Here is a 27108-nt window from a genome sequence, read left to right as displayed (position 1 = left end):
TTCTTTATGGCATCTATCAATTACTTTAACTCGTTTAACGATTCTGGGAGACGGCATCTTGTCTGCCCCGTAGACGAGATCTATCAATATCAATACATCCTTCAGCTCCTTCGCAGTGATAGTGAATAGAAGTATTTTGGGTTACAGAGAGTGGAAGGGACGTGAAAGCAGTGAAGACAAATGTAAATAGAATAGACAGAGGATGCTCGACCCAGAAATATGAATGCAACTGCAAGGATCAGTACTATATCAGCCCCCTTGCTGACCTCGCAGCCTCCTGTCTCTCCCCACTCCAGTTCATAATTCTCTCTGCTGCCTAGATCATTTTTTCTACAAAAAAAATTCAGGACATCACCCCTCTCCTCGTAATAACTCCAGTGGTTGCCCATCCATCTCCACATCAAACAAAAACTCCTCACTGTTGGCTTTAAAGCAGTCAACCACCTTGTCCCCTCTTACCTCACTTCACTACTCTCCTTCTCCATCCCAGATCACACACTTCACTCTAGTACTAACCTTCTCACTGTGCCTCGATCTCACCTATCTCATTGCCGACCCCCAGCCCATGTCCTGCCTCTGACCTGGAATGCCCTCCCTCCTCAACTCCAACAGAAAATTACTTTCCTCCATTTCAAATCCTTATTGAAGTCACATCTCCTCCAAGAGGCCTTCCCAGACAAAGCCCCTCTGTTCCTCATCTCCCACTCCCTTCTGTGTCACCCTGACTTACTCCCCTTATTCTTCTCCCCTCCCAGCACCAAAGCATTTATGTACATATCTGTCATTTTATTTATTTGTACTGATGTCTGTCTCCTCCACTCTAGACTATGAGCTCACTGTGGGCAGGGAATGTTAATGTTTATTGTTGCATTGTACTTTCCCAAGTGCTTAGTGTAGCGCTCTGCACACAGTAAGCACTCAATGAATACAACTGGATGAATGAATGAATCCAATACAACAGAGTTGGTAGATGAGATCCCAGCCCATAGCGATCTTACAGTCTAGAGGGGAAGACATTCTTTCTCCAGCTCCTTTTCCTCCCCACTGACTCTACCACATCAGTCTATCAATCAGTGGTACTTACTGAGTGTTTACTGTGTGCAGAGCATGTGCTAAGCACGTGGGAAAGAGAATAAACTAAGTAGACACAATCCCTACCCTCAAAGAGCTTAGCATCTAGCAGGGGTTACCAATGTTCAAATAAATTTTGGGAGGGGAAAATACACGGGGGATAGAGGAGAGCAGGTAGGGGAAATGAAGGCTCGTTCAGGGAAGGCCTCATGGAAGAGATGTGATAGGAGTGAGGAGGCGGAGTGAGGGGTGGTTTGTCGGAGTGCAACAGGGAGGGAGTTTCTAAGCAGAGGGAGGATGTGGGCAAGCTTGTGGCTGCAAGATAGAAGAGGTGAGGGTATAGAGCATAGGTTGGCATTGGAAAAGTGAAATGTGTGGGTTGGGCTGGATGTAGTAAGAAATGAGAATGATGTGCTAGCAGAGTGACAGTTGATATATTGCCTTAAAGCTGATGGTTTGGAGTTTCTGGTTAATGCAGAAGTGCATGGGTAACCGCTGGAGGTTTTAGGGAGGTGGGAAGTATGGACTCAATGGCTTTTAGAAAACAATATCATCCAGGCAGCAGAATCATGTATGGATTAGAGGAGAGAGAGAGACGGGAAGCAGGGAGGTCAGTGAGAAGGCTGTCCGGTAGACAAGACAGGAAATTACAAGTGTTTGAATCAGCATGGTAGCAATTTGCATTTCATGATACATTGAATGTGTGGGTTGAATGAAAGGAGTCAAGGATAATGCCAAGGTTATGAGCTTGTAAGGACGACAAGGAGGACGGTGGTGTTATCCAAAGTGACAGGGAAGTCACGGGGAGGACAGTTTTGAGGGGAAAGATGAGGAGTTCTGTTTTAGACATGTTAAGTTTGAAATGTCTGTGGGAAATCCAATTAGCGATGGCCCTGAAGGCAGGAAGACATGTGAGGTTGCAGAGAAGAGAGATCATGGCTGGAGGGGTAGATTTGGGAATTATGTGTGTATTCATTCAATCAGTCATATTTTTTGAGCACTTAATGTGTGAAAAGCACTGTCCTAAGTGCTCGAGAGAATACACTATAAAAACAGACACATTCCTGCCCACAACGAGCTCACAGTCTAGATGGAGAGACAGACACTAAATAAATGGATAGATAACTAAATTACACACACACACACACACACATAGATATACATAAATACATCAATAAATAGATTTAAGACATATAAATATATACACCATGGGGACAGGAGGGAGGATGAATGAAGGAGCAAGAAAGAGTGATGCAGAAGGGCTTAGTAAGGGGAAGGCCTCCTGGAGGAGATGTGCCCTCAGTAAGATTTTGAAGGTGGGGAGAGTAATTGTTTATCTGATATGAGGAGGGAGAGTGTTCCAGGCCAGAGGTAGGATGTGGACGAGGAGTTGGCAGTGAGATAGATGAGATTGAGGTACAGTGAATAGGTTAGAAATAGAGGAAGAAGTGTGTGGGCTGGGTTGTTTTTAGGAGAGTAGTGAGGTGAGGGAAAAGGGGGCAAGGAGATTGAGTGCTTCAAAGTCAATGGCGAGGAGTTTTTATTTGATGCAGAGATGGATGGGCAACCACTGGAGTCTCTTGAGGAGTGGGAAAACATGGTATGAGTGTTCTTGAAGGAAAATGATTCAGGCAGCAGAATGGAGTATGGACTGGAGTGGGGACAGACAAGAGGCAGGGAGGTCAGCAAGGAAGTTGATACAACAATAATAAGTAGGGTATTTGTTAAGGGATTACTATGTGCCAGGCACTGTACTAAGGGCTGGTGTGGTTACTAGTAAATTGGGTTGGACACAGTCCCTGTCCCACGTGGGGCTCACAGTCTCAATCCCCATTTTCCAGATGAGGTAACTAAGGCACAGCAAAATAAAATGACTTGTCCAAGGCCACACAGCAGACAAGTGGTGGAGGTGGGATTAGAACCCGTGACCTTCTGGATGTAGGTGGAGTGGACAAAGAGGTGGGGCACTGATATAACAGGTCAGGGTGAGCAGGAAAGTCAAAGAACAACTCTCTTTGCCTTTGGCATTTTGCTGGCATGTTGGAAGTCTCCAGGGATGGAATGGAAATGAAGGGAGCTGCTTCCAATTCATTCCTCTACGATAATTCCTATCGGAATCAGCTTTGATATCACACAGTGACAATCCAGCCACACACTTTGCTCCTCGAATACCAGCCTACTCGATGTCCCCGGTTCATACCTTTCCCTTCTTATTTGACAGACGGGTACTCTCTCCATTTTCTAAGCCCTTCTGAAATCATATCTCCTCCAGGAAGCTTTCCAGGTCCAAGCTCTCATCGCTTACCCTAATGTCCTTTCCTACTGCCTCTCTCATGCATTTAGTCCCACCTCCTGAACACTGAGATATTTCCCCACATCCACTCCTTCCAATACATATGTAAATGTCCATACTAAAGAAATGGCATGGCCTGGTGGAAAAAGCACAGGCCAGGGAGTCAGAAGGACCTGGGTTCTAATCCTGGCTCTGCCACATGTCTGATCTGTGATCTTGGGCAAGTCACCTCACTTCTCTGAGTCCCAGTTACCATATTTGTGAAAGGAGAATTGAGACTGTGAGCCCCATGTAGGACAGGGATTGTGTCCAACCCGATTTGTTTGTATCCACCCTAGTGCTTAGTATAGTACCTGGCACTTAGTAAGCGCTTAACAAATGTGACAATTATTGTCCTTATTATTATATTTATTTGCTTCCCTTGTTTTATGCTATCAAGTTGTCTCCAACCCATAGCGGCTCCATGGACACATCTCTCCCAGAATGCCCCACCCTCATCAGTAATCGTTCTGGTAGTGTATCCATAGAGTTTCCTTGGTAAAAATATGGAAGTGGTTTACCACTCCCTCCTTCCTCACAGTAAACTGAGCCTCTGCCCTCGACTCTCTCTCATGTCACTGCTTCCCAGCACAGGAGAGTTTTGAATTGCAGCAGATTGCCTTCCATTCTCTAGCCACTGCCCAAGGTAGGAATGGACCAGGTAATAATAATAATGTTGGTATTTGTTAAGCGCTTACTATGTGCAGAGCACTGTTCTAAGCACTGGGGAAGACACAAGGGAATCAGGTTGTCCCACGTGGGGCTCACAGTCTTAATCCCCATTTTACAGATGAGGTAACTGAGGCACAGAAAGGTTAAGTGACTTGCCCACAGTCACACAGCTGACAAGTGGCAGAGCCGAGATTCGAACCCAGGCTCTCCGACTCCAAAGCCCGGGCTCTTTCCACTGAGCCACACTTAACTCTCCTTGATTTTTCCTCCCATAGTCAAGTCAGTTAGAATACTGGAATCTCTCCAGGGGCAATCCCCTCACCTGTAACTTATTTCAATACCTAATCCCAAATTGCCTGCTTTGTGACCTTGAGCTAGTCATTTAACTTATCTGTGCCTCAGTTTCCTCATCTGTAAAATGGGGAATAAATCTTACTTTCCCCTACTTAGACTATGAGCTTCAAATGGGACAGGGACTCTATCCAACCTGATCATCCCATATTTACATCAACCCTTAATGCTTAGACTGTATGTTCCTTGAGGGCAGGGATCATGTCTACTATCTGTATAGTACTTTCCCAATCGCTTAGTACAGTGTTCTGCCTGAGGTAAACATTCAACAAATACCACTGATAGATTGCATCCACGGATAGCATCTCATTATCAGTAGCATATTTCCTAAGTACAAAGGATAGACAGCTTTTATAGGAGTTATAGAAGATAATATCAAGGCGTGGTGGATTTTACAAAGAATGGAATCATCCTGACAGAACCGATGTCTTCTTTTGCAGTTTTTTGTGGACCTCAAGTTTTGGCCACAGAAGTATCTATCACTGAAGAAGTAGTAGGTAAGTCAAAGTTCCAAATTTTCTTTTGGAGCTGGATGGGAGCCAACGATAGATGTTCAATAGACAATAATAATATAGTAATAATGTTGGTATTTGTTAAGCGCTTACTATGTGCTGAGCACTGTTCTAAGCACTGGGGTAGATACAGGGTAATTAGATTGTCCCATGGGAGGTTCACAGTCTTAATCCCCATTTTACAAATGAGGGAACTGAGGCATGGAGAAGTAAAGTGACTTGCCCACAGTCACACAGCTGACAAGTGGCAGAGCTGGGATTCGAACCCATGACCTCTGACTCCCAAGCCCGTGTTCTTTCTACTGAGCCACGCTGCTTCTCAATAGTAAATGGCATTATACAGTTTTAGTTTATTTTTCTATGCAGTGAATGTTGCTTGGAGTACAGCATCAAAGATTTTGAAAAACGGTTAAAGGAGGGTCACTGTATGGTAATGATAACGGTGTTAAGAGTTTGTGACGTCATACAATCTGAGGTAGAGAGAGTATTCAGCTCAGACACACTTTCTGTCCCGCGTGTGATTCACTATTGAAGAGAGAGGTGGAGCTGGTATCTTATCCCCATTTTCCAGCTGGGGCAAGTGAGGCTCAGTAAGATTAATAATAATAATGTTGGTATTTGTTAAGCACTTTCTACGTGCAGAGCACTGTTCCAAGTGTTGGGGTAGATACAGGAGAATGAGGTTGTACCACGTGAGGCTGTCTTCATCCCCATTTTACAGATGAGGGGACTGAGGCACAGAGAAGTGAAGTGACTTGCCCACAGTCACACAGCTGACAAGGGGCAGAGTCGAAATTCGAACCCACGACCTCCGACTCCCAAGTCCGGGCTCTTTCCACTGAGCCCCGCGGACTTGGCCTAGATCACATAGCAGACCATGACAGAGCAGTGACTAGAACCTGGCTCTCCTGGTTCCCAGGCCCCTGCTTTTTTTTTTTTTTTTTTTTTTGAAGGGGCCAGAGTCAAACCCTACAGGACCAAGATGTTAGGGAGAAGATCATAAAAGCTTCAAAACTGTGAAACAGATCATTGATTTTCTGGAGTCTGACCAAGAGTAGAATTTCAGAAAGGGGAGATAGAGTTTCCAAAAACTGTTCATTTTAAACTGTTTTCTTCTTCCATGTGGGTAATCACTCCATAGACCAGAAAAGCCACACTAAGAGTAGAGACTTAGGAAAAACACTCAATCTTGTTTGAAAAACTACAATTTCATGACCCATTTTTTTTCTTCCAGATGTTAAATATGCTGTCATTGGGACCCTGCTAGGAGTAATCATTTCCGCTAGTTTTCTAGTAGTAAAGATCTGCATGATGAGGAAGCATATGTTTGACAACGGTAAGAGAAACAATTCTCTCTTATAGATCGAGGAAGGCTTCGGCTGGCTTGCCGCAGTGGCTCTTGGATGATGACGGGGAAAACGTGAGCAAGAGAGAAAAAGATGAATTCAGGAGTATAGGTGTGAAAAAATAATAATAATAGTGTTTGTTAAGCATTTACTATGTGCCAACCACTGTTCTAAGTGCTGGGGTAGATACAAGGTAACCAGGTTATCCCACATGGGGCTCACAGTCTTCATCCCCATTTTACAGATGAGGTGACTGAGGCCACTTGCCCAAAGTCACACTGCTGATGAATGGCGGGGTCGGGATTAGAGCCCACAACCTCTGACTCCCAAGCCCGTGTTCTCACCGCTAAACTACAATGAGTACCAGAAGGGTGGAATCTGGGCTGGATCTGGACCCTTTAGACACCTACCCTTAGCGTTACAGCACTCTTGTATATGTCCATAATTCATTTTAATGTCTATCTCCCGCTCTAGACTGTAAGCTCCTTCTGGGCAGGGAATGTGTCTATCAGTATTGAATTCTCAGTATTCTCTTCCAAGAAGCCTTCTCCTCCAAGAAGTCCTTCCTGATTAAGCTCTTCTCTCCTCTTCTCTCATTCCCTTCTGCTTCACTCTGACGTGGCTCAGTGGAAAGAGCACAGGTTTGGGAGTCAGAAGTTACGGGTTCTAATTCCTGCTTCGCCTCTTGTCAGCTGTGTGACTTTGGGCAAGTCACTTCACTTCTCTGGGCCTCAGTTACCTCATCTGTAAAATGGGGATGAAGACTGTGAGCCCCACGTGGGACAGTGTGTTTACCTTGTATCCCCCCAGTGCTTAGAACAGTGCTTGGCACACAGTAAGTGCTTAACAAATGTCATGATTATTATTCATTCATGCCCCTTCCCAGTCCCAAGGCACTTATGTATATATTTTTAATTAAATTACTTAGATATATTAATGTCTGTGTCCCCTTCTAGACTGGGAGCTTGTTGTGGGAAGAGAATGTGTCTATTCATTATTATACTCCTAAGTGCTTAGTATGGTGCTTTGCACACAGTAAGTGCTCAATAAATCCCATTGATTGATTGGAGAAAAGTGATGAATCATTGAGTTTGGAGGCAATCACCGGATTCTATTAGGATTTTGTTAATTTGCAAAGTTGTTTTTGTGAAAAGAATTGAAATCACTGAGTAAAGTGCCTTGCAGTGATCTATATTTAATCTTATTAATAATAATGTTGGTATTTGTTAAGCGCTTACTATGTGCAGAGCACTGTTCTAAGCGCTGGGATAGATACAGGGTAATCAGGTTGTCCCACGTGAGGCTCACAGTTAATCCCCATTTTACAGATGAGGCAACTGAGGCACAGGGAAGTTAAGTGACTTGCCCACAGTCACACAGCTGACAAGTGGCAGAGCCGGGATTCGAACTCATGACCTCTGACTCCCAAGCCCTTGCTCTTTCCACTGAGCCATGCTGCTTCCCTTATTATATTATTTTTTATATAATAATTTTTATTATATTATATTGTTATATTAATAACATAATATTGCCTTTCATTTGGCATAAGGAAAATATTGTACTTCTCTAATCTAGTTGCCTGAAAGTAGGATTTATAATCATGGATTAAAAGTATTGATTTTCATCACCTTTCTCAAATTGCCTTTCGTAAAAAAAAACCAACTACTATTGTATTAAATGACATAATGGAAAATTTGGTGCAATATGAAAATGAAAACACAGATGAAAGAGAAACATGTCTTTGGAAAATGTGATTACCATGGAGCTAGTGGAAGGGAAAAGGCTTTGGACCTACACAGGTAGTCAATGATAGTAAATTGTTGGTTCTCATTTGTGCATTAGAATATTTATTGGTTTGCGGAACATTATTTGTCAAAGTAATGCCAGGAAGAACACAGGTAAGGCCTGTAAATTCAAATTTGGATATTGTAAACAACTACAAATACTGAACGAAGGAGACAGAGAGTAAGCACTCAATAAATACTAGTGATGGATTGAGTGTTAAGAGGAGGCAAGGAGAGAAGAGAAAACCAGCTAAAGATTGTTTATGATTTATTTGAACCCCCAACTGTGACGGTCATTAGGTAAGGAACCCAGATCATGAAATGATCAATTCAGATAGATGGTGCTAGACACACGTAAAAATCAATGCAAAGCTCACCTTAGCACAGCTATGTGGCGTGGGTCATATGAGGAGAATGAGTGACAACAGATGCTAAATTGATAGTGAATGGAAAGGTAAAATTGGGAAAATAAGTGAGGGCAGAGAAAACGTTTTCAGAATGTGGTAAAACAAAGCCTCGAACAATACTGCGTCTCAGCTGAAAACTAGGAGTCTGTTGCTGGGGCCAGACTGTGTGTGGTGCACTCTCATTGAGCCAAAACTTTGCATGATAAAAGAGAATAGGAGACCCAAGATAAACATCATCTCCAGGAACTGCAAACATTAAATACAAAAACACAAGGGACAACTCTGGACAGGCTTAGCTTGGTAGAACTGTGAATGTTGCATGAGCCTTTTCATCCACACTAAAATTCAAAGACAAACTCCGTCATCCATGGGATTTTCTTCAGATATGAAGGACAATTCACAAGCACTTGGTAGAGCCCTCTGCACACAGTGAAGGCTCAATAAATATGATTAATTGACAACTATATTTTTCTTATAATTACATATATAAAACTATATTTATCTCTATATAAATTTAAGAAAAAAAAGCATCCTTTTGGGCTTGAAGATTATGCTGTTGACATTGTTAGCCTGGTTTTGTTTTTTTTGTAATCAAAGTGCTCATGGGACAGGGACTGTGTCCTACCTGTCTTGTATCTACCCCAGTGCTTAGAACAGTGTCTGGCACATAGTAAGTGCTTAACAAATACCACTATTATTATAATTCATTCAATTGTATTTATTGAGCACTTACTGTGTGCAGAGCACAGTACTAAGTGCTTGGAAAGTACAATTCGGCAACAGATAGAGACGATCCCTACCCGACAATGGGCTCACAGTCTAGAAGGGGGAGAAAGACAACAAAACAAAATCAGTAGACAGGCATCCTATCATCAAAGTAAATAAATAGAACCATAGATAAATACACATCATTAATAAAATAAACAGAGCAATAAATATGGACCAATATATTCAAGTGCTATGGGAAAGGGAAAGGGGTAGAGCAGAGGGAGGGAGTAGGGGCAATGGGGAGGGGAGCAGGGGCAGAGGGGAAGGGAGGGCTCAGTCTGGGAAGCCCTCCTGGAGGAGGTGAGCTCAGTAGGGCTTCGAAGAGGGAAGAGAGTTAGTTTGGCAGATGTGAGGAGGGAGGGCATTCCAGGTCAGAGGTAGGAAATGGGCCAGGGGTCGACGGCGGGACAGGCAGGAACGAGGCACAATGAGGAGGTTGGTGGCAGAGGATCGGAGTGTGCAGGTTGGAATGTAGGAGGAGAGAAGGGAGGTGAGGTAGGAGGGGGCAAGGGGATGGAGAGCTTTGAAGCCAAGAGTGAGGAGTTTTTGCTTCCAGTGAAGGTTGATTATTCATTCTTTCAATCAATAGTATTTATTGAGCGCTTACTATGTGCAGAGCACTGTAGTAAGTGCTTGGAATGTACAATTCGACAATAAAGATAATCCCTGCCCAGTGACGCCTTACAGTTACTTACCGACAAAAACAAGGCAACAATCATGAAAAATAGAATCAAGGGGATGTACACCTCATTAACAAAATAAATAGGGTAATACATACAAATAAACACAGTGCTGAGGGGAGGGGAAGCGAGAGGGGGAGGAGCAGAGGAAAAGGGGGCTTAGCTGAAGGGAGGTGAAGGGGGAAGGGGGAGAGAGCAGAGGGCGGAGGGGGAGCAGAGGGAGCAGAGGGAAAAGGGGAAGCTCAATCTGGGAAGGCCTCTTGGAGGAGGTGAGCTCTCAGTAGGGCCTTGAAGAGGGGAAGATAGTTTGGCAGAGGTGAGGAGAGAGGGCGTTCCAGGACAGCGGTAGGACGTGGGCCAGGGGTCGACGGCGGGATAGGCGAGAACAGGGGGAGGTGAGGAGGTGAGTGGCAGAGAAGCCGAACGGGCGGGGTGGATAGTAGAAAGAGAGAAGGGAGGAGAAGTAGGAGGGGGCAAGGTGATGGACAGCCTTGAAGCCCAGAGTGAAGTTTTTGTTTCGTGCAGAGGTTGATAGGCAACCACTGGAGGTTTTTGAGGAGGGGAGTGACATGCCCTGAATGTTTCTGTAGGAAGATGATCCGGGCAGCAGAATGAAGAATAGACTGGAGTGGGGAGAGACAGGAGGAAGGGAGATCAGAGAGAAGGCTGACACAATAATCCAACCGGGATTTTAAGAGAGCTTGTACCAGTACGATACCCGTTTGGATGGAGAAGAAAGGGCGGATCTTGGTGATACTGTAAAGGTGAGACCGGCAGGCCTTGACGGATTGGATGTGTGGGAGAGAAATGAGCCAAGCACGACACCAAGGTTGCGGGCCTGTGAGACGGGAAGGATGGTCGTACCGTCCAGTGACAGGGAAGTCAGGAAGAGGACAGGGCTTGGGAGGGAAGATGAGGAGCTCAGTCTTAGATTTGTTGAGTTTTTGGTGGTGGGCAGACATCCAGGTGGAGGCATCCTGGAGGCAGGAGGAGATACGAGCCTGAAGGGACGGGGAGAGAACAGGGGAGGAGATGTAGATTTGGGTGTCATCTGCATAGAGATAATAGTTGAAACCATGGGAGCGAATGAGATCACCAAGGAAGTGAGTGTAGATGGAGAAAAGAAGGGACCAAGAACTGACCCTTGAGGAACCCCTACAGTTAGGGGATGGGGGGTGGAGGAGGAGCCCACGAAAGAGACTGAGAATGAACGGCCAGAGAGATGAGAGGAGAACCAGAAGAGGACGGAGTCCGTGAAGCCACGGTTGGATAACGTACTGAGGAGGAAAGGATGGTTGACAGTGTCAAAGGCTGTCAGTCAAATACATAGTAAGTGCTTAAATACCATTATTATCATTTATTCAATTGTATTTACTGAGCGCTTATTGTGTGCAGAGCACTGTACTGAATGCTTGGAAAGTACAATTCAGCAATAGACAGAGACAATCCCTACCCAACAATGGGCTCACAGTCTAGAAAGGGGAGACAGACAACAAAACAAGTAGACAGGCATCAATACCACCAAAATAGATAAAATTATATATGTAAACACAACATTAATAAAATAAAGTAACATGTACAAATTTCACTACTAATCATTATTATTCCATCCTGGTCGAGAGGAAAGGATCCAGTTTTGGTGCCACCACCTGTAGCATTGTGGCAAAATTGTAGAATCCTATCAAACTTCTTAGAGCGCTAAATTATTTGAGTCGTTGCTAAGCACAGGTCAACTAATGGTGTCAATGTAGTGTAGAATGGCATCTCTCCTGTACATGTGACACAGAGGACAGCCCTATGATCAAGAGATCCCTGGTTCAAATCCAGTGACCCCTATACAGCCCTAGTTTTCCCCAGACTATAAACTTGTTGTGGGCAAGGAATGTGTCTGTTTATTATTGTATAGTACTCTCCCAAGTGGTAAATGCTGTGTTGTGCACACAATAGAGCTCAATAAATACGGTTGATTGACTGACTGACTTTAAAACCGGAAACTCCCCATAGCAACCCCTATGTCAGTAATAGAGCACTTGAGAGGTGTTGGGGCTTATAGAAAAAGCACGGGCCTGGCAGTCAGAGGCCCCGGGTTCTAATTCAGGCTCTGGCACTTTCCTGTTTTGTGATCTTGGGCAAATCATTTCACTTATCTGTGCCTCAGTTTCCTCAGCTGTAACATAGGAACTCAAAACCTGTTCTCCCTCTTATTTAGACTGAGTGAGCCCCATGTAAGACAGGGACTTTGTCCAACCTGATTCTCCTGCATCTACCCAAGTGCTTAACACATAATAATAATAATAATAACAACAATAATAATGTTGGTATTTGTTAAGCGCTTACTATGTGCAGAGCACTGTTCTAAGTGCTGGGGTAGACACAGGGGAATCAGGTTGTCCCACGTGGGGCTCACAGTCTTAATCCCCATTTTACAGATGAGGTAACTGAGGCACCGAGAAGTGAAGTGACTTGCCCAAAGTCACACAGCTGCCAAGTGGCAGAACCGGGGTTCAAACCCATAACCTCTGACTCCAAAGCCCGTGCTCTTTCCAGTGAACCACGCTTAGCAAATACTACCTATTACTTAGCCCCTACAACTGTTTAATAATAATAATGTTGGTATTTGTTAAGCACTTACTATGTGCCACGCATGTAATATTGAGTTAAGACCATCTTAAATCTTGTTATTTAAAGCAGAATGGCCTAGTGTAAAGAGACTGGCCTATGAGTCAGAGGACCTGGGTTCCAATTCTGGCTCTGCCAAGAACTTGTCATGTGACCTTGGGCAAGCCACAACTTCTCTGTGCCTCAATTCCCTCAACTCTAAAATGGGGATTCAATACCTGTTCTCTTTCCTACTTAGACTTTGAGCCCCAGGGACAGGTATTTGGTCCAACCTGGCTATCATGTATCTACCCCAGCTTTTAGAACTGGACACATAGTAAATGTTAATATTATTAATTATTAAAGACCAATTTTATATTTTAAAGCAGTAAAATGCTTCACATTGAAGAGAAACCTACTACATGAAGTTTATTGTGAGGTTGATTGAAGTAGCTAGAACTTCCTAAAGAGTTTCAAAAGGGTTTCCTCAGTCAGCAAAGCCACAGTGGTGTAGCAGGGGAAAAAAAGGTTCCTCCTCCTCCCACATTGGAAAAATCAACCTCCTGTCGTTTGGACAGGTCAGCTGAATCCAGGACATGGAAGCATTTTGTCTCAAGGTGTCAGTGAGATAGATCGATAGATGTTCAGATTAAAAATGATCTTTCTTTTGTAATACTGTCTTTTTCTTTCTTTAGAGATAGAAGACCCTAGAAGAAACCCCAACAGGTAAAAAAAATCTAAGCAATTTCCAATGAAAAATAAGTCCTCTATATCGTCAGCACCTTAATGACAGAGATGATGATTAGTAATTCCACTGTCCTTTCCTACATCCTCCCCCAGAACACTTCAGATGATAATTAAGAACTATTTTTCCCAGCACAGGCAGTATATCCTTAGTTTTGCCCCCTCTGGAGTCCAAGGCAATAGAGACAATTCTAAGCCCCTACAGATCACTCTCCCTGGCTTTCTCCCACCCAGCCAGTTCTTTCCTGGGGTCGGTAGCTATGAGGCCTAGTGGGAAGAGCACTGGACTGGGGAGTTAAGACCCGGGGTCTAATTCCAGTTCCACCATTAACCCGCTGGGTGAGCTGGGCCATGTACCTTCACTTCTCCATGCCTTAATCTCCCCATCTGTAAAAAAAAAAAAAAAAAGGGGGTAAAATACCTCTTCTCTCTCCCTCTTACGTGTGAGTTCCATGTGGAATAGGAACTGAATCTGAACTGTCTAGCACTTAGCGCAAAGCTACGTTCATAGTAGGTGCTTAGTAAATATCACCATTTTTATTAATCGCTAGAATTTCCTAAAGAGTTTCAAAAGGGCTTCCTCATTCAGCAAAGCTACGGTGGTCTTACGTGGAGAAAAAGGTTCTGCCTCCTCCCGCACTTATGTATTGGAAAAAACCAACCCCCTATGAGTTTGGACAGCTCATCTGAATCCATGACATGGAAGCATTTTGTCTCGGGGTGTCTGTGATATCAATCGGCTTTATTGAGTACCTACTTTATGCAGAGCAGTGTTCTAATCACTATGGAGAGTACCAAATAAGAATAAACGGACATATTCCCTGTCCAAGATGAGATTGGGTGGAGGATAGCTGGTGGAGGAGGAAGATAATTCTCCTGGAGGGGACCTCTTTGTTGCAATGACCAGATCCCTGTCCATATCCCTGTCTGGCAAACATGGATAGCATAAAAACAGTGGAACCCACAGGAAGAGTCCTATCGGAAGAACGCAAGGGTTCTTGCTTAGTGGCTGAAGGATTCTATTGAAGAAAACCAGGTTTCTAAGTAGCATTCTATCGATCAGTTCAAACCATCTCTATTATTTATTAGAATAATTATTGTATTTCTAAGTGCTTACTATGTGTCAAGCACTGTATTTAGCACTGGGGTAGATATAAAATATTCAAGTTGGACACAGTCTCTGTCCCACATGGGGCTCACAGTCTAAGTAGATGGAGTAGGATTGAACCCCCATTTTACAGATGAAGAAACGCAAGCACGGAGAAGTTAAGGAACTTGCCCAAGGTCACAGAGCAGACAATTGGCAGAACTGGGATTAGAATCCTAGTCCTCTGACTCCCAGGCCCGTGCTCTTTTCAGTAGGCCATGCAATCTGTTTTCAGATACTCCCCAGGGCAGAATCTGGTCCTTTCACCAAAACCAGCTATCATTTTCTCCTCCCAAATGTAAATCTTCTGAACCTTCTTTAATAATGGTCACTTCCAAAATTCTGTTTAGTCTAATAAAACTCTGCTTGAATGTAACATGGCACTCAGTCACCTCTCTCCTCACTCTTCACTTCTTTCCCACCACACCCAAGCCTACTCTCTTCACTGCTCTAATGCTAAATTCCTTCATTCAGTCGTATTTACTGAGCACTTACTTTGTGCAGATCACTGTACTAAGTGATTGGGAGAGAACAATATAATAACAGACACATTCCCTGCCCACAATGAGCTTACAGTCTGTTCAACATGCCTTGTTCTCATCTCATTCAATGTCAACCTTTGTTCACACCTCCCTCCTATGCGGAACTCCCTCCCACTTCATATTCAGCAGTGTGGCTTAGAGGATAGAGCATGAGCCTGGGATTCACAAGGTCGTGGGTTCTAATTCCCCTTCCATCACTCGTCTGCTGTGTGACCTTGGGCAAGTCACTTCACTTCTCTGGGCCTCAGTTCCTTCATCTGTAAAGCGGGGATTGAGTCTGTGAGACCCACATGGGACGGGGACTGTGTCAACCTGATTTGCTTGTATCTACCCCATTTTCAAAGCCCTTTTGAAATAACCTCTCCACCAGGAGGCCTCCCCTGATTATTCTCTCCTAACTACACTTTAATTCCCTCCTCTTGCCACTTCAGTATATCCACAGTACATAGGCACTTGGGTACTCACCTACCCCACCTCCCTGTTGCACTCATGTACATCTTTTTTATCCTCTATTTTCAATGTCCAAAGAGAAGCAGCAAGGCCTAGTGGAAAGAGCACAGCCTTGGGAGTCAGAAGGACCTAGGTTCTAATCCGGGCTCTGCCACTTGTCTGCTGGGTGACCTTGGGCAAGTCATTGCACTTCTCTGGTTTCTCTCGTCTGTAAAATGGGGATGAAGACTGTGAGCCCCAGGTGGGAGAGGGACTGTGTCCAACATGATTTTCTTGTATCTACCCCAGAGCTTAGTACAGTGGCTGGACATAGTAAGTGCTTAACAAGTACCACAATTTTTTTTTTTATAATAATTATATCACCACTAGACTGCAAGCTCCTTAAGGTCAGGGGGATATGTATTATTTCTACTGTACTTGTCAAAATAATTAGTCCAGATCTTTGCACAAAGTAAATGCTCAAAGACTACTGATAGATTTGATTATAATGCAATTTCTTCCTAATGCATGATTCTTCAAGAATTTAACTCCTGTATTAAGGGAGAACTATCTAGTTTAAACCCAGAAGTATAGAATGTTTATTATACTAGACCTTTGATTTAAGATTATTTTTCCCAGAAAAGTGCAAAATACTATTAGTTCCTCAACATCCCAATACTCTGAGGTCTTTGAGATGTACATGGAGATTCTGTTAGCCCGCTGTGATTCTAATCCTGCTGAAATCTGCAGATCTGTGGCAACTATGAGATTTATTCTGGAAGGAAACTAAACATCAGTCAAGTTTCCAGCAATTGACACTAGATGGAGTAAAGTTGAAGGGATGATCCAGAGGCACACTACAGAAGAAATGTTAGAAAAGCAGATTTAATTTTCAAAATCATGAGCTGTTGCTGGTCATTTTGTCTTCTATTGAAATTCCAAGTCCTGTACCTTCTGCTTTGCAGGTTGCACTTGAGTTCATCGGATAGGTAAGTTTTGCGAGGGATCAATTTTTGGATTAACCTCCATCTGAACAACTGGAAGTTTCCATGTCAGAAAGCTTTAATGAAATTCAAAGTTTCCTCTGCTGACATCTCATTTTCAAAAAGCAGCAGCATGGATTAGTGAAAAGAACCCGGGCTTGGGACTCAGAGGACGTGGGTTCTAATCCCTGCTCTGCCACTTGTCTGCTTTGTGACCTGAGACAAAACATGTCATTTCTCTGTGTCTCAATTACCTCACCTGTAAAATGGAGATTAAAAAAATGTGAGTCCCCAAGTGGGACAACCTGATTACCTTCTATCTCTTTGCTTAGACCAGTGCTTGGCACATAGTAAGTGGTCAACAAATACCATAATAATTGTTATTATTATTAAAAAGAAGATTGATGATTGGATTAAACCTGTTTCACCCCAGAAAGTCTGAGATTTTTTCAAAGGCTTCTTTCCTTTGGCCCTCCCATTTGACCCTTGATTGACAATTGCTCTCCCAGAGGCCTGTGTTCTCTGCAATGTTCCGCTTCACCTTGAGGCTTGCTTGTCTGGGTTATCTGGTCTCTCCAGACTCTAGCCTCTCCCCCTCCATTCAATTCCTAAGTAGAGCTGCATAGATCATCTTCCTGAAGCATTTAGTCCAGATCTCCTCTCAAAACCCGATACTGGCTCATTGTGTGTTTTTGCAAAACAAACTCCTCATGGTGGACATCAAAGTTGTCCAATATCTGGTCCTGATTTTACCTCTTTGCTCTCTTCACCCGTTATTCCCCAACTCAGTGTCTTCATTCATCCCAAGCCAAAATTCTGGCTGTAGCTCTCTTTCAACTCTCCCACCTCCATCCCCTTATTCAAGCTATTCCCCTGACTTGTAACTCCCGTCTTTTCCACACTAGACAGTTTATAAACACTCCCCACATTCAAAACCCTCCCCCTTTCTAGACTGTAAACCCAGTGTGGGCAGGGATTGTCTCTCTTTATTCCTGAATTGTACTTTCCAAGCGCTTAGTACAGTGGTCTGCACACAGTAAGTGGTCAATAAATATGAATGAATGAAAAACCCTCCTTAACCCCCACCTCCAAACAAATTTTCCAGCACACTAAGACATAATAATAATAACTGTGGTATTTGTTAAGCACCTACTCTGTGCCAGACACTGTACTAAGCACTGGGATGTATACAAGCAAATTGGGTTGAACACAATCCCTGTCCCATGTGGGGCTCACAGTCTCAATCCCCATTTTACAGCTGAGGTAACAGAGAAGAAAAATGAGTTGCCCAAGGTGGAAGTGGGATTAGAACCCATGACCTTTTGACTTCCAGGCCTGTGTTTTATCCATCACACCATGTCCACATATCAACTTATGAAATTACTTACATTCTCCTTAGTGTCCATATATATATATATATATATATATATATATATCACATATATGCACACACACACACACATATTTCCCTCATCCGTAATCTATTTTAATGTCTGTCGCTCCCCCACTGTACAATGTTAGCTTTTTGTGGGAAGGAATTGTGTCTATCAAGTTTGTTGTATTGTTTGTTGTTTGTAAAGTTTATTGTATTGTATTTCCTAAATGTTTAATCCAGTGCTCTACACACTAAGCACTCAAATACCTCTGGTTAGTAATAGCAGCAGTAGCATTTATTGGAATATTGCACTGTACTTTTGGGAGATTCAGATTCAGGAGACACACATTCATTCAATAGTATTTGAGCGCTTACTATGGGCAGAGCACTGCACTAAGCGCTTGGAATGAACAAGTCGGCAACAGATAGAGACAGTCCCTGCCCTTTGACGGGCTTACGGTCTAATCGGGGGAGACGGACAGACAAGAACAATGGCAATAGAGTCAAGGGGAAGAACATATAAAAACAATGGCAACTAAATAGAATCAAGACTAAATGGAATCAAGACTAAATAGAATCAAGAATCACGTGTGTGTGTGTGTGTGTGTGTGTGTGTGTCCTTTACTTCTTATTGACCTAATTGTGAATATTTATATTTCCTCCCCCATTAGAGTATAATCTGCTTCTAGGCAGAGGCATTTTATTTTGTTCTGAATCTCCCAAAAGTACAGTGCAATATACCAGTAAATGCTACTGCTGCTATTATTAACCAGAGGTATTTGAGTGCTTACTGTGTGCAGAGCACTGGATTAAGCATTTAGGAAATACAATACAACAAACTTGATAGACAATTCCTTCCCACAAAAAGCTAACATTGTATGGTGCGGGAGGGCAACAGACATTAAAATAGATTAGGGATGAGGGAAATAATAGAGTATGAAGATATTTACATAAGTACAGTGGGGTTGGAGTGGGTATCAAGGTGTAAATAGTAAAATTATAGTATTTATGGGTTTACTATATGCCAAGCACTGTTCTAAACGCTGGTGTAGATACGAGTTCATCAGGTTGGATAGTCCCTGACCCACATGGAGCACACACTTTTAAGCCTCATTTTACAGATGAGGTCAGTGAGGCCCAGAGAAGTGAAGTGATTTGCCCAAGATCACACAGCTGACATGGGGCAGGGCGAGAGTTAGAACCCTGGGCCTTCTGACCCCCAGGCTTAGACTCTATCCACTAGGCCATGCTGTTTCTCAACTATTATTATTGCTTCTACTACTATTGTATGGTTTAGTGAAAAAAACACAGACTTGGGAGTCAGAGGTAGTGGGTTCTAATCCTGACTCCACCACTTATCAGCTGTGTGACTTTGGGCAAGCCAGTTTGCTTCTCTGTGTCTCAGTTACCTCATCTGTAAAATACAGATTAAGACTGTGAGCTCCACCTGGGACAACCTGACTCCCTTGTATCTACCTTGTATCTACCTTGATACAAGGATACCTTGTATCTACCTTGAAGCAGCGTGGCTCAGTGGAAAGAGCACGGGCTTTGGAGTCAGGGCTCATGAGTTCGAATCCCAGCTCTGCTACTTGTCGGCTGTGTGACTGTGGGCGAGTCACTTCACTTCTCTGCACCTCAGTTCCCTCATCTGTAAAATGGGGATTAAGACTGTGAGCCCCACGTGGGACAACCTGATTCCCCTATGTCTACCCCAGCGCTTAGAACAGTGCTCGGCACATAGTAAGCGCTTAACAAATAAATACCAACATTATTATTATTATTACCCCAGCATTTAGTAGAGTCTTGGCACAGAGTAAGTGCTTAACAAATACTATCATTATTATTATTATTAGAGGCTCTTCAGAATGGCAGTGGGGAAGAGACTGAGGCTAGAAAAGTCACTAATTGTTTCCATAAATCATGAAGGGGGCCCTTAAAGGGGATTAGTGGATCAAGATTCCAAAACCATTATACCTGTTCTCCCCGATGACAACACTTAGGGGATGAGTGTTACATAAGGACCCAAAATTGAAATTTCAACTGAAAAATCTACATTTCAAAATCTAGACTTGCTATAAGCGGTTTCATCCATGAATTGTTCATGTCTACCCTGAATAGAAAGTGAATTTATGTTAATGTCTGTCTCTACCTCTAGACTGTAAACTCATTGTGGACAGGGAATGTATCTGCTTATTGTTAAATTGTCCTCTCCCAAGCATTTAGAACTCTGCCCTGCACCCAGTAAGTATTCAATAAATAAGATTGACTGATTGACTTTGAGCAAGCGATCAAAGGCTTAATCACTCTTATTGTAGCATCCCAGTACAGTGCACAATATGATAATAATATAGTGACATTTGCTAAGTGCTTACTATGTTCCAAACACTGTACTAAGCACTGGGGTAGATACAAGTTAATCAGGAGCCACATGAGACTCACAGTCCAAGCAGGAAGGAGAATAGGTATTGAATGCTCATTTTGCAAATGGGGAAACAAAGGCAATGTGAAATGACTAAGACCTTAATAAATACCTATGAGGCAGGAGAGGCCACCTTAACATGCTATCAAAGAAAAATGTTTATTTTAAAAATCAGGTTTTTTCAAAGCCCAAATTCACCTAAAAATTCACCACACTTCCATTACTTTTTTGTTCAACTTCTGAGTCACAGAGTTTGAATCTACCTGAAAACAGACTTGCAGATTAGTATGCTCTTTTCATTCTTTGTCTCAGACTACACTAGTTCTGGCAAAAAAAAAAAAAAAAATCTAGTAATGAGTTCCTTCTGTCCATTCCCCTGCCCTTCCATGTCCATGTTGTACCAAGGCAGCTATGGTATTCCACCTACAGTCAGCACAAATAGCAAATAACTGACCTATTCGTTAATCACTGGGGCATAATAATAATGATAGTGGTATTTGTTACGCACTTACTATGTGCCAGGCACTGTTCTAAGTGCTGGGGTGGATACAAGCAATAAATATCAATAAACAAATGAATAAATACAGAGAAGCAGCATGGCTCAGTGGAAAGAGCCCGGCCTTGGGAGTCAGAGGTCACGGGTTCATATCCCAGCTCTGCCACTTGACAGCTGTGTCACTGTGGGCAAGTCACTTCACCTCTCGGTGCCTCAGTTACCTCATCTGTAAAATGGGGATGAAGACTTTGAGCCTCATGTCGGACAACCTGATTACCCTGTATCTCCCCCAGCACTTAGAACAGTGCTCTGCACAAAGTAAGCGCTTAACAAATACCAACATTATTATTATTATTAAATTACAGGTCTAGACATGTGTGCTGTGGGGCTGGGAGGGTGATTAATGAAAAAAGCAAGTCAGGGTGACCCAGAAGAGAGTGGGAGAGGAGGGCTTAGTCAGGAAAATCTTCTTGGAGGAGATGTGCCTTCAAGACCTAGGCTCTAGTCAGTCACTCGTATTTATTGAGTTCTTACTGTGTGCAAAACAATGTACTAAGCACCGGGGGGAGTACAGTGCAAAAATAAACACACATTCCCTGCCCATAATGAGCTTACTGTCTAATAATAAAAACAACAATTACGGTACTTGTTAAGCACTCACAATGTGCCAAACACTGTTCTAAATGCTGGGGTAGATTCAAGTTACTCAGGTTGGGTGTGGTTCTTGTCTCACAAATAATAATAATGTTGGTATTTGTTAAGCACTTACTATGTGCAGAGCACTGTTCTAAGCGCTGGGGTAGACACAGGGGAATCAGGTTGTCCCACGTGGGGCTCACAGTCTTAATCCCCATTTTACAGATGAGGTAGCTGAGGCACAGAGAAGTTAAATGACTTGCCCACGGCCACACAGCTGACAAGTGGCAGAGCCGGAATTCAAACCCATGACCTCTGACTCCAAAGCCCATGCTCTTAACTCATACTCAATCGCCATTTTACAGATGAGGTAACTGACATCCAGGGAAGTGCAGTGACTTGCCCAAGGTCACACAGCAGACAAATGACTTGACTCCCAAATCCATGCTCTATCCACTAAACCAAGCTACTTCTCCTCTAAACCACGCTGCAGACATTAATACCAATTAACCTAATCAATGAATCTAATCCCAGCTCTTTCAGTTGCCTGCTATGTGATGTTGGTGAAGTCACTTTTCAGTCCTTGTTTCCTCAACTGAAAAATGGAAGTTCAGTACCTGTTCCCTTTCCTCGTTAGACCATGTACCCCATGGAGGATAGGGACTGTATCTAGCCCAGCACTTAAAACAGCACTTGACAAATACCATATAAAAATATATATAGTCTTTTCTTCTGTCCAAATCATATCTTCCCTAAAGTCACCTCAGTTCCTTCGCACTCACTATCTCTCATGACAAGTGTGTACATATTTTATTTGAGCACTTCATCATCCCATTTGCAAGGCTTAGTGGATAGAGCACAGGCTTGGGCATCAGAGGGTCATGCGTTCCAGTCCCAGCTCTGCCATTTGTCAGCTGTGTGACCTTGGACAAGTCACTTCATTTTTCTGAGCCTCAGTTCCCTCATCCATAAAATGGGGATTGAGACTGTGAGCTCTATACGGGACAGGGACTGTGTCCAACCCTATCACCCCCTATCTACCACAGTGCTTAGAAAAGTGCCTGGCATATACTAAGTGCTTAACAAATACCATTATTATTTATAAATTATTTGGCTTCTGCCTTCACACCTAGATTTTAAATAACCCTCCAAGCGCTCAATACAGATTTTCATGAGGAGCCAAAATGAGCTCCTCAAATTATTCAGAAGTTCTTTTTCCAAGACCACAACAAACATATTGTATATGATTTTATTCTTTTTCAGAGATGGCCAAATGATTGAAGTATAACCAGAAACGATTTCTCAATGGAATGTGATCAGCTTGGATAACTGCCTGCTATACAGCCCACCAGAGAGCCTGCTGACAGAGGTCTCCAAACCTGTCAATTCAATTGCGCTAGGGGCCCATTTAAAAATCTTATTTGTAATCTCATGCCCCTATGAAACTGGAAACCCTTTGAACACCTCAGTCAGTCAGTGGTGTTTAATGACTGCTTACTAGATGCAGAGCACTGTGCTAAGTACTTGGTGTTTATGAACAAAATAACCAAAGTCAGAGATGAAAGAGACTGATATTCAAAACAGGAGCAGTAAGACAATCACCCCCAGATTTGGGGGGCGGAAATGCGAGTGAAAGTCATAGTAAAGAAAAGCGAACAAGGGAGAGACATGATCAGTGACAAAATGGGGGGTTTTTGAATCTACTTTTATGCCTGTTAGTGCCTTTAAGATTTCAGGAAGGCAACATTTTCCTTCTGACCTATATATCCTACATGAAGAAGAAAAGATCTTAGAGAGATCTGGGACCCTAAAAACTTACGTCCTCAAGTTTAAACATAGTCATCTTAATCAAAGTTTTCCTGCAAAGTTCCTTTCGTGCTACCCTTGTTTCTCCTTCCAGGTTGCCTTACCCTGTGTTTATATGACGGCCTATAAATTCAGAACCAATATTACTTGCTTCGCATCAGTAAAATGGAAAAATACCTAAGTGTCAATGAATTTTATTCTCGAAGGGGCTTTCCTCCTTGTCTAGACTAGGTTTTTTCCTCCTTTTGTGGGATGAAAGATGAGCTGTATTTCAAAGCAAAGTGCTGGATTATAATAATTTGCCTGAATTCCCAGGGTGTCTTTTACCCAACTTGATAATGTAGCTCATTAGCAGCCTTTGTTAACTGATAACCTAAAGCATAATGCAAAGTGTAAGTAATTTTGTGTGTGTCTGTGAGTGGGTGTTAGAGAGAATAAAGCATCTTGTAAGGTATCTGTTAATTGATTTGCTTCTTTCTGTGGCTTTTTAATTAAGACATCTGGTTTCTGAGCAGGAGAGAGATTCTTACAATATGAAGAGAATGTTCACTTCTAAGGAGCAACTCTTCTCCTTAAATATAGCTGTCCATCATTTTTAAAAATGACCATGTAGTGAAACCCTATCCCGTGCAGTCAGCTGCATCTGAGATCCCTCCTGCATTTTTTTAGGATTTAGGAGAAGCAGTGGGGACTTAGTGGATGGAGCATGAGTCTGGGAGTCAGAAGGACCTGGATTCTAACTCACAGCCTGTCTGCTACGTGACCTTGGGCAAATCACTTAACCTTTCCGGGCCTCAGTTCCCTCATCTGTAAAACGGGGATTAAAAATGTGAGCCCCAGGTGGGACAGGGACTGTGTTCAACCTGATTAACTTGTATTTACCGCAGTGCTTAGGGCAGTGTTTGGCACATAGTAAGCGCTAACAAGTATTTTCTTTTATTTTCATTTTTTGTGTTTTTCACCTGAATGGATGTTTGGGCTGCCCTAATAGGGCTGAATTAGACATACCTTTCTGTTTCTTTCCCTGTCTCTTGGCATTCCTCTTCACAAAACCTTTGCTCAAGGACTTCTTTACCTCTGACAATGCTTTCATCAGAAAACACTGCTAGCAAGTGCCTTGAGTGGTAATAGTATTTATTAAGCACTTACTGTTTACAGAGCACTGATTTAAGTGAGCAGAGAGAATAAATGGTTGGGAATTAGACACTGTCCTGTTTCGTTTCTAGACTGAGAGCCCATTGTGGGCAGGGATTGTCTCTGTTGCTGAAATGTACTTCGCTAGCGCTTAGTGTAATTCTCTGCACACAGTAAGCGCTCAATAAATATGATTGAATGAATGAGTGTGTCTACCAACTCTACTGTACTCTCTCCAGTGCTTAGTTCAGTGCCCTGCATATGATAAGGTCTCAAAAAATGTCTTAATAAACAGTTGCTAGGTAGAGAAGCAGTATGGCCTGGAGTGCAGGCCTGGGAAGCAGAAGGACCCGGGTTCTAATCTCACTCCACAGAAAACATTTGTTCTAGCGTCCCTTACCTCCCCCACCTCACCAGACTGTAAACTCGTTGTGGGAAGGGAACCTGTCAGTTTATTGTTGTACTGTACTCTCCCAAGCACTTAGTACAGTGTTGGACACACAGTAAGCGCTCAATAAACATGATTGGCTGACTGACTGTCCTCCTCTCATGCAGTTTCAAGGAGATTAATAAAAAGCAGTGTGGGCAGTTCAGATGGCTTCCAGTAATCGGGATAGCTTCATAAACCTCATGTTTCCAATGACAGAGCATGAATTTAATCCAAGGAAACTCCTCCTCGTGCACTTTATGCAAAACACTACTTCTCTTGTGAGGAAAAAAGAACGCAATCCGTTCTCTTTAGAGCAGAAGGTTTCTAAGCACAGTTCAAGAATGTTTTTCAGTTTTAAGGCAGCAAGAGATGCAAGCACATTTCTAAAACCACTCAGAAGGGCAGGGCTGTAATCCAAGATTATAAAATTCACAGAACCCCCTGACAACCACCAAATCCTGCTCACTCCCCCTGGTTAGATGAAATGGCATTAGCTGGAGGAAGATAATGTGGCTCAATGGAAAGAGCCCGGGCTTGGGAGTCAGAGGTCATGGGTTCAGATCCTGGATCTGCCACTTGTCAGCTGTGTGACTGTGGGCAAGTCATTTAACTTCTCTGTGCCTCAGTTATCTGATCTGTAAAATGGGGATTAACTGTGTGCCTCATGTGGGACAACTTGATGACCTTGTACCTCCCACAGTGCTTAGAACAGTGCTCTGCACATAATAAGCGCTTAACAAATACCAACATTGTTATTATTATTATTATTATAATGAGCAGGTAGTAGGCCTTCATTTGAAATGAACAGAAAAAGTTAAAGGACTAATTGCAGAGAAAAAATTATAAACAACCTCTAGTCACACTGGCCACTGGACCCTGGCCACTGGATCCCCCCGATTAGACTGTAAGCCCGTCAAACAGCAGGGACTGTCTCTATCTGTTGCCGACTTGTTCATCCCAAGCGCTTAGTACAGTGCTCTGCACATAGTAAGCGCTCAATAAATACTACTGAATGAATGAATCCTGTTCTTGAAGACCAGGGTAATTCATTGAGTCAGTTTGAAATCAAGGTAGTGACTAAAAAAAAAAATAATAATAATAATAATATTTGTTAAGCGCTTACTATGTTAGCAGCATGGTTCTAAGCACTGGGGGCGATAGAAGGTGATCAGGTTGTTCCATGTGGGGCTCAGTCTTCATCCCCATTTTACAGATGAGGGTAACTGAGGCACAGATAAGTTAAGCGACTTGCTCAAAGTCACACAGCTGAAAAGTGGCAGAGCCGGAATTAGAACCCATGACCTCTGACTCCCAAATCTGGGCTCTTTCCACTGAGCCACGCTAAAAGTTTATCTTCTTTAATTTCGTAGATCCCATAGAACTGTGGGCATTTGATTAACTTAAAGTCCAACGCGTTTGATGTCATACCCATTATCTAAATATTAACCTGCTTCTCAGAGGCAACTTTCCAAATAAACTCTAACACTGGCTTTTAGGCTGCCTATTAGCTCTTTCCATCACTGATCTCTTCCCATGCCCCTCCCAGTTCACATTCATGGCTCACATACACCCCTCTCCCACAAAAACACTATACTTCCCTCTTCACCCTCTGCTTCCCAGCCTGGAACTTCCTCCCCACAGCATTGGCCACTTCATCCTCAAAACCCTCCTAAAATCTTCTCCAGGAAGCCTCCTCTGATTGATTCATTTGAGACATGTCAAAACCCCATCCCGTTGTTGGGTAGGGATCATCTCTATTTGTTGCCAAACTGTACTTTCCAAGCGTTTAGTACAGTGCTCTACACACAGTAAGTGCTCAATAAATACGATTGAATGAATGAATCCTTAACATCAATCTCATCAGTGGGATTCATCAAGTGTTTACTGTGTGCAGAGCACTTTACTAATTCTGTACTAAGGACAGAGTTGGTAAACACATTCCTTGCTCATTGTGTGCTTAACATTTATAATAATATTCAATAGTATTTATTGAGCGCTTACTATGTGCAGAGCACTGTACTAAGCGCTTGGGATGAACAAGTCGGCAACAGATAGAGACAGTCCCTGCCGTTTGACAGGCTTACGGTCTAATCGGGGGAGACGGACAGACAAGAACAATGGCACTAAACAGCATCAAGGGGAAGAACATCTCGTAAAAACAATGGCAACTAAATAGAATCAAGGCGATGTACAATTCATTAACAAAATAAATAGGGTAACGAAAATATATACAGTTGAGCGGACGGGTACAGTGCTGTGGGGATGGGAAGGGAGAGGTGGAGGAGCAGAGGGAAAAGGGGAAAATGAGGCTTTAGCTGCGGAGAGGTAAAGGGGGGATGGCAGAGGGAGTAGAGGGAGAAGCGGAGCTCAGTCTGGGAAGGCCTCTTGGAGGAGGTGAGTTTTAAGTAGAGTTTTGAAGAGGGGAAGAGAATCAGTTTGGCGG

The 27108-nt window shown here is 43.1% G+C and overlaps 1 protein-coding gene across 3 annotated transcripts in view; it reads left to right on the top strand.

Annotated features, from left to right (window-relative positions):
• The window catches only part of TMEM273 (transmembrane protein 273), a 66485-nt gene extending 42922 nt beyond the window's left edge, over positions 1–23563 (top strand). For 2 of the 3 annotated variants that reach the window (XM_029059234.2, XM_029059233.2), the window contains 5 exons: positions 4867–4923; positions 6173–6274; positions 13217–13247; positions 16349–16372; positions 22559–23563. In XM_029059234.2, the coding sequence (XP_028915067.1) occupies positions 4867–4923; positions 6173–6274; positions 13217–13247; positions 16349–16372; positions 22559–22583 (239 nt within the window). In that variant the 3' untranslated portion in view covers positions 22584–23563. The remainder of the gene's footprint in view (positions 1–4866; positions 4924–6172; positions 6275–13216; positions 13248–16348; positions 16373–22558) is intronic. The other variant, XM_039911624.1, reaches the window with a different exon arrangement.
• Positions 23564–27108: the final 3545 nt, after the last annotated feature.

This window comes from Ornithorhynchus anatinus, chromosome 3, assembly GCF_004115215.2.
Source record: "Ornithorhynchus anatinus isolate Pmale09 chromosome 3, mOrnAna1.pri.v4, whole genome shotgun sequence".
NCBI classification, from domain to species: domain Eukaryota; kingdom Metazoa; phylum Chordata; class Mammalia; order Monotremata; family Ornithorhynchidae; genus Ornithorhynchus; species Ornithorhynchus anatinus.
Note: the sequence above shows the minus strand (reverse complement) of the source record. Positions and strands in the feature narration are given on the sequence as shown.